The sequence below is a fragment of the Papio anubis genome, chromosome 6 (assembly GCF_008728515.1).
Source record: "Papio anubis isolate 15944 chromosome 6, Panubis1.0, whole genome shotgun sequence".
Taxonomy (NCBI): domain Eukaryota; kingdom Metazoa; phylum Chordata; class Mammalia; order Primates; family Cercopithecidae; genus Papio; species Papio anubis.
In genome coordinates, this window is record NC_044981.1 from 7,291,370 (window position 1) to 7,304,832 (window position 13,463).

The following is a 13,463-nucleotide window of genomic DNA, read 5'->3' on the forward strand; positions in this document are numbered from 1 at the left end:
TGTGTTAGCCAGGATGGTCTCGATCTCCTGACCTCGTGATCCGCCCGTCTCGGCCTCCCAAAGTGCTGGGACTACAGGCTTGAGCCACCGCGCCCGGCTGTTCTTGGTCATTTTGTCTTAGTTCGTTTTCTTTTCATTCAAGGCCTGCACCGCTCTTGAAAAACGTCCAGTTATCAGAGTCCAAGGCTCGGGAGTTGTACCTGCAGGTCATTCAATACATGAGAAGAATGTATCAGGATGCCAGACTCGTCCACGCAGATCTCAGTGAATTTAACATGCTGTGAGTGTATTTTGTCTCTTAAGAACTGCCTGTAAGTTGTTTTGTGTCCTTCAAAATGATAAATGACAAACAAAATCCCACTCCAAGAAGTCACACTAACATCTGAAGTTTTATTGTTGGCTTCCAAATGGCATAAGATAGGATTCCTTTTTTCAGTGACCTTAGTCACAGAATTGACCGCTTGGATCATTAACAGTGAATGGACTTTGGAAATTCTCCCAGCTTCCATCTGTTAGTCAGGATGGCCTCATCTTATCTACCTTGGTCATTTTGTGAATTACTTCCCTTGCTCTTAAGAGTAGAATTTATTTTAAACAAAAAACAGTAAAGTAGTACCATCCCACAGCTTCTGTCTCTCTGGCCGTAGGTACCACGCTGGAGGCGTGTATATCATTGACGTTTCTCAGTCCGTGGAGCACGACCACCCACATGCCTTGGAGTTCTTGAGAAAGGATTGCGCCAACGTCAATGGTGAGTAGAAACGGGAATTTTCGAAACAGCTCGTTGGTGTGTTTTGGTTTTGTACTCAGTTAAGCTGTTGGCATAAAATGTTCTCACTAAATTGTTTGGTGCAGTGACGCTTAAACCATTTGTGGGGAGATGGTATGTAGTTTTATCTCCTTGTTTCTCTATAAGGTAGTTGGAATACTAACCTTTTTCCTCATAAAAGCTATCAACGTTTTTCCTTCTGACAGATTTCTTTCTGAAGCACAGTGTTGCCGTCATGACTGTGCGGGAGCTCTTTGAATTTGTCACAGATCCATCCATTACACATGAGAACATGGATGCTTACCTCTCAAAGGTAAGACAGGGAGAGGAAGGAGGAATAAAAAATAGCAGTACAGGTTCAGTATCTCTTACCTCAAGTGCTTGGGACCAGAAGTGTTTCAGATTTTGAATTTTTTCCAATTTTGAAATATTTGCCTTGTACTTACCCTAGTTGAGCATCCGAAATACCAAAATCCAAAATCGTCACTGCTCCATTTGGCATTTCATTTGAACATCATGTTGGTGCTCAAAAAGTTTTGGATTTTGGAGTATTTTAGATTTTTGATTTTTGGATTTGGGATGCTAACCAGTAATTGCATTTGCTTGACACTTCTGAGGGACCCAGATTGCATAGTGTAGTTTATTCATTTTGACAGCTTCCTGACACCTTTTCCTTCTTACTTAACAGATGAAGAATCAAAAATATAGCAAAACAGCCAACAGCCAATGGTAAAGCCAGGTTTTTTTTTTTTTTCCCTTTCCTCTCCTGAGTCAACTTGATAGCCAAGGTTTTTTTACTTTAATTATCTGGCAAGATTACATAGACTGTCAAAGTTTGTGAAAGTTTAGTAAGAAAACTGTCAGTTTTTTGGTCATTAATTCTTTTCCCTTGTTTCTCAGAGGCCTTTCTTTTTCTTTCTTTTTCTTTTTTCTTTTCTTCCTTTTTTTTTTTTTTTGAGACAGGATTCCGCTCTGTGACGCAGGCTGGAACATGGTGGCAAAATCTTGGCTCACTGCAACCTCTGCCCCGCAGGGTCAAGTGATCCTCCCAGCTCAGCCTCTGAGTACCTGGGACTATGGACACATGCCACCACACCCAGCTAATTTTTGTATTTTTTGTAGAGACAGGGTTTCATCATGTTACCCAGGCTAGTTTTGAAATCTTGGCCTCAGGTGATCCACCTACCTCAGCCTCCCAAAGTGCTGGGATTACAGGTGTGAGCCACAACTTCCGGCCTCAGAGGCTTTTCTGAATATATAATTTTTTAGAATTCTGGTAAAAGACATAATATAAAAATGTATTGCTTTAACCATTTGAATGTATGGTTCAGTGGCATTAAGTACATTCACATTGTTGTACAAACTATCACCACAATCTGTCTCCACACCTGTTGCATCATCCCAGAGGGATACTCTGTACCCATTAAGTAACAACTTCCCATCCTCCAGCAATCACCATTCTACTTTCTGTCTTTGTGAATTCACCTACTCTAGGTACCTCTTATAAGTGGAATCATATAGTATTTGTCTTTTTGTGTTTGACTTATATCACTTAGTATGATATCTTCAAGGTTCATCCATGTTGTAGCATGTGACAGGATTTCTTCTTCTTTTTTTGTTTGAGACAGGGTCTCACTCTGTTACCCAGGCTGGAGTGCAGCGGTGCGATCTTGGCTCACTGCAACCTCCACCTTCGGGTTCAAGCGATTCTACCACCTTGGCCTCCCCGAGTAGCTGGGACTACAGGTGCAAGCCACTACACCCAGCTGATTTCTGTACTTTTGGTAGAGATGGGGTTTCACCATGTTGGCTAGGCTGGTCTTGAACTCCCGGTCTCTAGTGATCTGCCTGCCTCGGCCTCCCGAAGTGCTGGGATTAGAGACATGAGCCTACCGTGCCCAGCCTAGGATTTCTTCTTTTAAGGCTGAATAATAGTCCAGTGTATGTATATACTACATTTTGTTTATCCTTTCATCTGTGGATGGACATACAGGTTGCTTATACCTTCTGGCTATTCTGAATAATGCTGCTATGAACATGGATGTATAAATATCTCTTCAAGACCCTGCTTTTAGTTCTTCTGAATATACACCCAGAGGTAGAGTTGCTGGATCAAGTGGTATTTCTATTTTCAAGTTTCTAAGGAACCCACCATACTGTTTACTATAGCGGCTGCACCATTTTACATTATCACCAGCAGTGCTCAAGGGTGTTAATCGCTCCACATCCTCACCAGCACTTATTAATCTCCACATCCTCACCAATACCTATTATTTTGTTTCTTATTTTGTTTTGACAATGAGAGACCCCCTAATGAGTGTGAGGTGTATGTTATTATGGTTTTGGTTTGTGATTCCCTGATTACTAGTGATGTTGAGCATCTTTTCATGTGCTTCTTGGCCATTTATATATTTTCTTTGGAGAAATGTCTTTTTATTTTTTTATTTTAGAGACAGGGTCTCTCTGTCACCCAATCTGTAGTACAGTGGTACAATCCTGGCTCACTACAGCCTCAACCTTCTAGACTCAAGCAGTTCCCCTGCCTCAGCTGCCTCAGCCTGCTGAGACTATGGGCGCACACCATGACACCCAGCCAGTTTTTCTTTTTCTTTTTCATTTTGTTGGGACAGGGTCTCACTGTGTTCAGTCTGGTCTTAAACTCCTGGGCTTAAGTACTTTTTCCTCTCTCGGCCTCTCAAAGTTCTGGGGTTATAGGCATGAGCCACAGTGTCCAACCCCATGTCTTTTTTTAATCGGGTTCGGGTTTTTTTTGTTGAGTTGTAGTTGTATTTTCTGGATATGTCAGATAGGTGATTTGCAAATATTTATTCCCATTCTTTGACTTGTCTTTTCACTCTGTTGATTACAAACTTTGATGCACAGAAGTTTTAAATTTTGATGCGATCCAGTTGATCTATTTGTATGTTTGTCTCTGAATCACAGTTGTGAACACATGGCATGTATGCCCCTCCATAGGTTTTCAGGTGTGTTTGTTTTTGGGACGGTGTCTCATTCTGTTGCCCAGGCTGGAGTGTAGGGGCGCAATCTCAGCTCACTGCAACCTCCACCTCCTGGATTCAAGTGATTCTCCCACCTCAGCCTCCTGAGTACTGGGATTACAGGCATCTCCCATCAAGCCCACCTAATTTTTGTATTTTTGTAGAGACAGGGTTTCACCATGTTGGCCATGGCCAGTCTCAAACTCCTGACCTCAGGTGATCCACCTGCCTCGGCCTCCCAAAGTGCTGGGATTACAGGCGTAAGTCGCCGTGCCTGGCCAGGTTTTCAGGTTTTATCCTGTCTTTTCCTCTTTTTCCATTTCCTTGTAATACCTTCCCATTTCTGCCTTTGCTCAACTTTGCTCTGCCTTGTGAACTTTAAAATTCCGGTTAGAAAGCTCTTTGGAGGGGGATTTCAGCAGAAATTGTTTTCATAGGTATAGTCTCATATAACTATAATAGAAGTAGTCACATTGTATCACTTACTAAGTTCTTAATTCTGTCACCCTCAATTGTGAACTTTTATGAGACAGGAGTTTCATGTATTGCCAAGTACCCAATATCTGGCCCATAGTAGGCAATCACATCTTTAATGGAATAAATAAGTGTGTCATTTTTATTCCTCAACTTGTTTTTCTTTTTTTTGGAAATGGAGTTTCCCTCTTGTTGCCCAGGCTGGAGTGCAATGGGGCAATCTCCGCTCACCACAACCTCCGCCTCCTGGGTTCAAGCGATTTTCCTGCCTCAGCCTCCCGAGTAGCCGGGATTACAGGCATGTGCCACCATGCCCAGCTAATTTTGTATTTTCTGTAGAGATGGGGTTTCTCCATGTTGGTCAGGCTGGTCTTGAACTCCCGACCTCAGGTGATCCACCCACCTCGGCCTCCCAAAGTGCCGGGATCATAAGTGTGAGCCACTGTGCCCGGCCTCTTTTTTTTTTTTTTGATGAAGTTTCACTCTTGTCACCCAGGCTAGAGTGCAGTGTGCAATTTCGGTTCACTACAATCTCCATCTCCTGGGTTAAAGCAGTTCTTCTGCCTCAGCCTCCCCAGTAGCTGAGATTACAGGAGCCCACCACCACTCCTGGCTAATTGTGTGTGTATGTGTGTGTATGTGTGTGTTTTGAGATGGAGTCTCACTCTGTAACCCAGGCTGGAGTGCAGTGGCACGATCATGGCTCACCACAACCTCCACTTCCTGGGTTCAAGCGATTCTCCTGCCTCAGCCTCCCGAATAACTGGGATTACAGGTGCGTGCCAGCATGCCTGGCTAATTTTTGTATTTTTTAGTAGAGACGGGGTTTCACCATGTTGGCCAGGCTGGTCTCAAACTCCCGACCTCGTGGTCTGCCCGCCTCAGCCTCCCCAAAGTGCTGGGATTACAGGCGTGAGCCACTGCACCTGGCCTAATTTTTGTATTTTTAGTAGAGATGGGGTTTCACTATATTGCCCAGGCTGGTCATAAACTCTTGATCTCAGGTGATCTGCCGGCCTCAGCCTCCCAGAGTGCTGAGATTAGAGGCGTGAGCCACCGCGCCCCGGTAAGCACTGATTTTCATGTCTAAACTTTAAAAAAAAAACTCTGCTCCCACAATTTTTTCCTTTCTTCTATATAGAGAAGAGAACAGACACTCAGTTTTACAAACCAAAAGAACCCTTTGGAATCTTTGTCACCCTCGTTTCAGTCATTGTTTGCTCAGAGAGCTTCTTTGGTGGTTTATACTGCAGCAGCAATAGAGTTGTATATTCAGGATTTACAGCCAGCCAGCCTTCTTTGCAATTCCCTTTGCCCACTGCTAAGGATTTAAGGAATGGTTCTTTCATTCTTTAGGTCTCTGTATTCCTTTAGTAAATGCTAAAGCTTTTACTAAATGCAAAAACTAATTATTTAAATTTAGTAAAAGTACCATAACTTTTGAAAAAGGGGAAGCTAGGGATTCCCCAGACTAGAAGAGCTTGATTTATTGTTACTTTTGGGTTGATGGCAGCCTTTTTGGTGAGGTCTGTGCTAGAAAGGTAACTTATACCATTAGAACTCACTAAATGCTTTCATAAGTGTGAGGAGGTGATACTTATAAAGACTGCAACAAGTTTATACCAAAACTGGAACATGGATATGTTTTCTGCAGTTGGAATGTAAAAGAAAGTCATTTTTATTTTCTTTCCAAGGCCATGGAAATAGCATCTCAAAGGACCAAGGAAGAAAGGTCTAGCCAAGATCATGTGGATGAAGAGGTAGAATTTATTATCTGTTCACAGCCTTTGGAAACACTTGTGTTTTGAGGTTTTTTTGTTTGTTTGTTTGTTTGTTTTATGTTGCTAGAGCATAAACTTGATTTAAATACATAAGCAGCTTTTTCAAATGATGGTAATATTTCCTTGAGATGTATTATGGTAAATGATTTAAGTGAGCCAAGTTGGATAGTTTACATTTCACTGTATTGGTCCACTCAGCAACCTGTTAGCCCATTGTCCTAGATGGAGAAAAATTTTTAAGAGCCTGTTAGAATGTAGGAGTCAAGAAGGAAAAGCCTGTTTTTAGTTTGCAAATGTGAGTTTTTAAATGAGTTAAGTATTGATTCTAGAAATGTTGTAGATTTTAAATATTATGCTTTGATAAAAATGAGTCAGGGTGTTTTTTTGTGAGGGAGCCATAGTAGCCTTTTTAAAAAATTCTCACAACTCTTAATGGTTGACTCTGAGGTGCCCTGTGTTTGTCGGCAGCTCTCCACCTTTTTCACTGCAGCAGCTGGGTATGTTTTGTAAGGCAGAGCCAGTCAGCGCTTGCCAACTGTAATTCCACCCCTTTCCCTCCTGCTCAGAAAAGCTTTTTGGAACACAAATGAAGGAGAAGTGTTATTCTAAGGATAACCTTGAATCAGCTCTAATGTTGTTTTTTTCCCCCTCCTTAAAATAAGTCATATGCAAAATTTAGTGTTCTATCATTAGTAGTGTTACTTTTGGGACACCACATCGCAGATGGGACACCAGTGTGTGCAGACAGCTTGGCTAAGCATCAGCGTTGGGGATGAATGAATATATAGATTCCCCTGTAACCTGATGAAGGAGTATGCTGTGTGAATGTGAGAAGTATATGAATAACAGTTTTGATTTTGCTTTTCCTCTCTGTTAGGTTTTTAAGCGGGCATATATTCCTAGAACCTTAAATGAAGTAAAACATTATGAGAGGGATATGGACCTAATTATGAAATTGAAGGAAGAGGACATGGCCGTGAATGCCCAACAAGATAATGTAAGTAGATTGGTTGGTGTGTAGCAAGCAGCTCTTCAAAAGTAGTAGGGGACTGTCCCAAACCTATTCGGGCCTTTTAAGTTCCCCTAATCTTGGATGTTGGCTTCTAATAAGATGACTAACTGTGTTAACTTGTGTGCACATTGAATGTAAAGGGAATTCATTGGAATTTATGAGAGGAGGTAACACATTTGAATGAGTCCAACAAGTTATAATTGTAGAAACAAGATTCAGATACAAGTTTAGGCTATTAATGGTTATTATATGAGGTCCATTAACATATATTTCTTTAACATACATCATTCAGGAAAAATTTCTTTTTGGTAAAGGGCCAGATAGTAAATATTTTAGGCTTTGTAAGCCAAGAAACAGAATTAAGGTGATTCCGTAGGTCCTTATGTAACAAGAGAGAAAAAACTTCACCCTCAATTTGTATTCGTGAAATTAGAAATACTTTAATAATAATTGAATACACTTGTGTAATACAAGTATACTAAAGAAGAGTGCAGTTATTCGATGTGGGGCAGATAATATTTGGCTTAATTGGGGCTCAAATTTTGTGTTTGCTATCTTCAAATTGATGGCAAATGTTTATCTGTAAAAACTACCAGGTAGGCTGGGCGCAGTGGCTTACACCTGTAATCCCAGCCCTTTGGGAGGCCGAGGTGGGCAGATCACTTGAGATCAGGAGTTCGAGACCAACCTGGCCAATATGGTGAAACCCCGTCTCTACTAAAACTACAAAAATTAGCCAGGCATGGTGGCGTGCTCCTGTAATCCCAGCTACTGGGGAGGCTGAGGCATGAGAATCACTTGAACGTGGGAGGCGGAGGCTGCAGTGAGCTGAGATTGCACCATTGAACTTTAGCCTGGGCTATAGAGCAGGACTGTCTCTCAAAAAAAAAAAAAAAAGGCTTGGTACGGAGGCTAACGCCTGTAATCCCAGCACTTTGGGAGGCCGATGTGGGTGGATCAGCTGAAGTCAGGAGTTCGAGACCAGCCTGGCCAACATGGTAAAACCTCGTCTCTACTAAAAATACAAAAATTAGCTGGGCATTGTGGCGGGCGCCTGTAATCCCAGCTGCTCAGGAGGCTGAGACAGGAGAAACTCCTGAACCCTGGTGGCAGAGGTTGCAGTGAGCCCAGATCATGTCACTGCACTCCAGCCTGGGCGACAAAGCAAGACTCTGTCTCAAAAAAAAAAAACAACTATGAGGTGGCTGGTTGGATTTGGCCAGTGGATCTGGTAGACAGAAATAATATAAACTTTCTGTGTTACAGTGAGATTAATTTTAGATACCTTTGTATAATCATAGGAGATGTTATTTAACCCACATTGTTCTTAGTAGTACAATATACATATTTCATTGTCTAGTTTTATGTTGATCCTTATTTTTTTTTCCTTTTGGTTATAAGATTCTATACCAAACTGTCACTGGATTGAAGAAAGATTTGTCAGGAGTTCAGAAGGTATGAAGAACATGTATTACTGTTTGTTTATGTGAAAACACTTATAAAGGATATAAAACTCTAGTCATATTATTTGTTTTCATTATTTAATATCATTAGAACTAAATGCTATTTTATATTGTTAAAATTTTATAGTTGCTTTCAAAGTCTGTGGACATCTTCAGAAATGCCATTTTTATGTTCTTTCTAAACATAGCACTGAAATTTGGAAATTATTTTTCTTTCTGTCTCTGAATTGTTCTGTAATTGCAGATGAGGTATTTATCTTTTTGTATTCTAGTTGTCATTTGTGGAGTTATTAATGATAGCCATTGTGCTGCTTGATGGTTTTTACAACCAGCTTAGGAAAACTGTGGAATGTGGTCTCCTACCAGGATATTACTTGTTAAAGAACAATGTCATGAGTTCAGCAATCCTGCTGTGCTGGATTCCTGTAATGTTCTTTTTTCTTAAAATAATCTTGTTTTGTTTTACATTTTAGAAGGACAGGGATTAAGTAATTCTAACTTAGGCAGTCATAAAAGCAGTCTTTATTTCTTCAAATCTTCCTAATTGAAGACTTAAAGGATCACAGTTTGCTTTCTTAAAATCATGTCTTTTCTGTGGAAAGAATTGAATTATGGTATTATAATTGAATACCATTCAATTATATTATATGGTATTACAATTGAATACCAAGAATTGAATTATGGTTATTATAACTCAGAAATGCAAAATACCAGGGGAATTCTGGTATTTTGCATTTCTGAGTTATAATAACAGGTGTCATAAGGAAGTTATGCTTTGGATTCCAGAGCATGAAGATTTTATTGCAGCAAGCTAGAAAATCTTGTACAATTGACTTCTAAAGATCTGTTTTTTTCCTTATAAAAAGGAAACCTCACTCTTAAAAACTGCTGGGAAGCACTGTATTAGACAACTGCTAAATTTCAGGAAGCAGTGAAAATTTCTCTTCTTTGAATATTGTTTTCCCTCTCAATTGGATTAGTTTATTGCTAGAAATGTGGTTCACAGGAAAACAGCTGTGAAGTTATCCGTATAAATCTTTATTTTCTACCTCTATGTATATTTCGCCTCTTTCCCAGTCCCAACTAAATGCCCCTGATCAGCTGAAAGAAGCAGAACGGTTTTGTCGTTGGTCTAGGTCACGCAGTAAAACCCTGGTTCCTTCATTTGGGTATGTTCTTGAGCCTTACCTGGAGTGGCTACTTTCATATTTCCCTCCTGATGTTCATTCTGGTGTTTTAATGTTTCAGTACAGGATGTTAGTTTTTAACATGTATTTGCGAGCCTAAAATCTGAATTCTGGCATTAACACATTTAACAACAACACATAACTTGGTTTATGTGTTGTTTAGAATTACATGGTTTAGAATAACATGGTTCTTTAATAATTTCAAGGTCCCTGCACTCCTAGAAAATCAAGTGGAGGAAAGGACTTGTTCTGATTCAGAAGATACTGGAAGCTCTGAGTGCTCTGACACAGACTCTGAAGAGCAGGGAGACCATGCCCGCCCCAAGAAACACACCACGGGCCCTGACGTTGATAAAAAAGTAAGCAATGAGATACATTCCCCTTTTCTTTAGTGTGGGAGCACAGCGGCTCTTGTTTCTCTTTGCTCAAGGATCTAGCTAGATTGTGATGGCTGAAAACATTATTGATAAGTACCTCTAATTACAGTTTTAATACCTAAGTGTGAACTTGACTTTTGGTGGTAACGTTATCTCAAGATTGGACTGCTCATCGGAGCACCTTGGGCATTGCCTAGAGAGAGCACGCACTAAATTCAGTACATTTCGTATGAAGTACAAGTGATGTTAGAGTCGACTCAGGGTAAATACTGAAGAGCCATTTCAGGGGGACTTATAGCCCAGCTTGATGTTTCTGGAATCTGAAAGACTGTATAATAGTCCCCGCTTCCATGCTTTCACTTTCTACTGTTTCAGTTCCCAGCAGTCAGCCTTGGTTTGCAAATATTAAATGGAAAATTCCGGAAATAAACAATTTATAAGTTTTGAATTGCTCACTGTCCTAAGTAGTGTGATGAAATTCATGCTGTCCTCCTCCATCCTGCCTGGGATGTGAATCACCACGTGGTCCAGCGTCTTCACACTGTCGACACTCCCCACCCATTAGTCATTTAGTAGTCTTCTTGGCTGTCGGTTCAGCTGCTGTGATGTTGTGGTGCTTGTGTGCAAGTAACCCTTACTTTGCTTAATAATGTCCATAAATTACAAGAGTAGTGATGTTGGAAGTTCAGGTGTGCTTTAGAGAAGCCATAAAGGTCTTCCTTTAAGTGGAAAGGTGACCATTCTTGACTTAGCAAGGAACTCATGCCTGTAATCCTAGCACTTTCGGAGGCCAAGGAGGGCAGATCACTCCAGACCAGTCTGGGCAACAGAGTGATACCCTGTCTGTTAAAACATTGGTGATGAGTACCTGTAGTCCCAGATACTTGGGAGGTTAAGGCAAGAGGATCCCTTGAGCCCAGAAGTTTGAGGTTCTAGTGAGCTGATCATGCCACTGCACACCAGCCTGGGTGACAGAGTGAGATTCTGTCTCAAAAAAAAAAATAAGAAAAGGAAAAGAATCATATGCTGAAGTTGCTGAGATCTATGATGAGAATCTTTTATCCGTGACACTGTGGAGAAGGAAAAAGATGTTTGTGCTGGTTTTGCTATCTCACCCCAAACTGCAAAAGTTAGGGCCATAGTATGTGATAAGTGCTTAGTTAAGATGGAAAAGGCATTACATTTGTGGGTGAAAGATGTAAACAAAAACATCTTCCAGTTGACGGCACCATGTTGCACCGGAAAGCATTGAGCCTATACGAAGGTTTCAAAGGTTTCAGCAAGAGTTCCCCTGAAATGAGTGACACCAGGCCATTTACTGTAAGGAATAGTTAAACAGATTCAGGAATAGGTTTGGACTAAAAAACAGAAAAATTACCAGAGAGGCTGCATCTGCCAATGAATAAGCTACTGTCACATGAGTATGATACTGTGGGATATTTTGAGAGTGAGAAAGACCACATTCAAATAACTTTTATTATAGTATATTGTTACTATTCTATTATTAGTTATTATCTCTTACTGTGCCTAATTTATAAATTAAACCTCATCATAGGTATGTATATATAGGAAGAAACATAGTATATATAGGGTTTGGCACTATCCACTGTTTTAAGCATCCACTGGGGGTCTTGGAACATATATCCCCCATGGATAAGAAGGGACTCTTGTATTTCTTTAATTCCTAGCCATAGACATAAGAGACACTGCTGACCGAATGCTATGTAACTATTATTGTTCCATCTTAGTCTAATCCTTTAAACCATATACAATGTGGGTCCCAAGACTTCTGAGGGACATACTCAGCTGCTAGCATATTTTCTCGTATGTCTACTAGAAACACATATTTTGTCTCTTTCCAATGTCTGTTTCTGTTAGAATATGGAACTTGTAAAGAAAAGTATTTGCAAACATTTAATAGCATTCTTAGGGATATTTCTGTTTGGCTGTCTTCACATTTCTATTAAGGAAGCTCAAGGCCAGTTATGGTGGCTCATGCCTGTAGTCTCAGCTACTAGGGAGGTTGAGGCAAGAAGGTTGCTTGAGCCCAGGAGCTTGAGGCTGCAGTGCACAATGATCCTGCTACTGCCCTCCCGCCTGGGTGACAGAGTGAGTCCCTGTCTCTAAAAAGAACAAGCTCAAAGACAATTTTCACCCCAAGTTCTCCACCAACCCATAATCATTTTCTTTTCTTTGTTTTACATTACACTCACTTTTATTCTTCTGTGTGTATATTTTATTTAGTTATAATAATAAGAAGAATACTGCAGGTGGGTGCAGTGGCTCATGCCTGTAATCTCAGCATTTTTGGAGATTGAGGTGGATGGATCACTTGAGCCCAGGAGTTCGAGACCAGCCTGAGCAATCTGGTGAAGCCCCATCTCTACCAAAAAATACCCCAAAAAACCTAGCCAGGTGTGGTGGTGTGCGCCTGTTGTCCCAGCTACCCAGGAGGCTGAGGTGGGAGGATTGCTTGAGCCCAGGAGGTGGAGGCTGAAGTGAACCATGATCATACCATTGCACTCCAGCCTGGGCGACAGAGCAAGACCCTGTCTAAAAAACAAAAAAACAAAAAAAATGCATACTCCAAATGAATGAAATTTGGCTTTTTTGTTTGCTTTTTACAGGAAAGAAAAAAGATGGTCAAGGAAGCCCAGAGAGAGAAAAGAAAAAACAAAATTCCTAAACATGTGAAAAAAAGAAAGGAGAAGACAGCCAAGACGAAAAAAGGCAAATAGAACGAGAACCATATTATGTACAGTCATTGTCATCAGTTACTTTTCTCGCCTGAACTCTAAGCTGCGTCTGGAAGATGGCTTATTGATTTTAACCAAATTGTCATCATGTCTGTCTGTGAAGACGGATTCAGTGTTTTCATGTAATTATGTAAAAAACTCTAAGCTCTAGAGTCTAGATCCAGTCCCTGACTCTGGTGTTGACAGAGGATTTATTTAAGCTATTATTTTAATAAAGAACTTTGTACATTTTTATTTTTATATGTTTTTCTCTTACAAATATGTTTTCAGAAGCATGATAAATATTTAAATGTCAATATCTATAACTCTTACGTGAGTGTCCAGAGGCACTCATGGGAAAATTGGTTTTGCTTTCTTTGTACACACCAGAGACCCATCTGAGGTCATCTGATTATAAGGCCATGTTTATGTAAAGGGAATTTCACTCACAATTCAGCTGGCTGTTGATTTAATCATTCACTGCAACTCTGCCCTTGTGTATATTGGTGATCATTTGTAATGCTCTTACACTTCATCTTTAATGTTCTTTTTGGAGCTAGGACCTCTCAGTTCATCAAGTTTTTTACATTCAATCATTTGGCATATTCATTCATTCATCAAAAATTTGAGTATTTTAGTTGCTGGGGATACAGCAGAAAACAAACT

The 13,463-nt window shown here is 40.4% G+C and overlaps 1 protein-coding gene across 2 annotated transcripts in view; it reads left to right on the forward strand.

Moving 5' to 3' along the window:
• Positions 1-13,056, forward strand: part of RIOK1 (RIO kinase 1) — a 28,867-nt gene extending 15,811 nt beyond the window's left edge. For both annotated transcript variants that reach the window (XM_003897019.5, XM_021936976.2), the window contains 8 exons: positions 143-280; positions 648-751; positions 976-1,082; positions 5,937-6,002; positions 6,901-7,020; positions 8,437-8,490; positions 9,892-10,044; positions 12,690-13,056. In XM_003897019.5, the coding sequence (XP_003897068.2) occupies positions 143-280; positions 648-751; positions 976-1,082; positions 5,937-6,002; positions 6,901-7,020; positions 8,437-8,490; positions 9,892-10,044; positions 12,690-12,800 (853 nt within the window). In that variant the 3' untranslated portion in view covers positions 12,801-13,056. The remainder of the gene's footprint in view (positions 1-142; positions 281-647; positions 752-975; positions 1,083-5,936; positions 6,003-6,900; positions 7,021-8,436; positions 8,491-9,891; positions 10,045-12,689) is intronic.
• Positions 13,057-13,463: the final 407 nt, after the last annotated feature.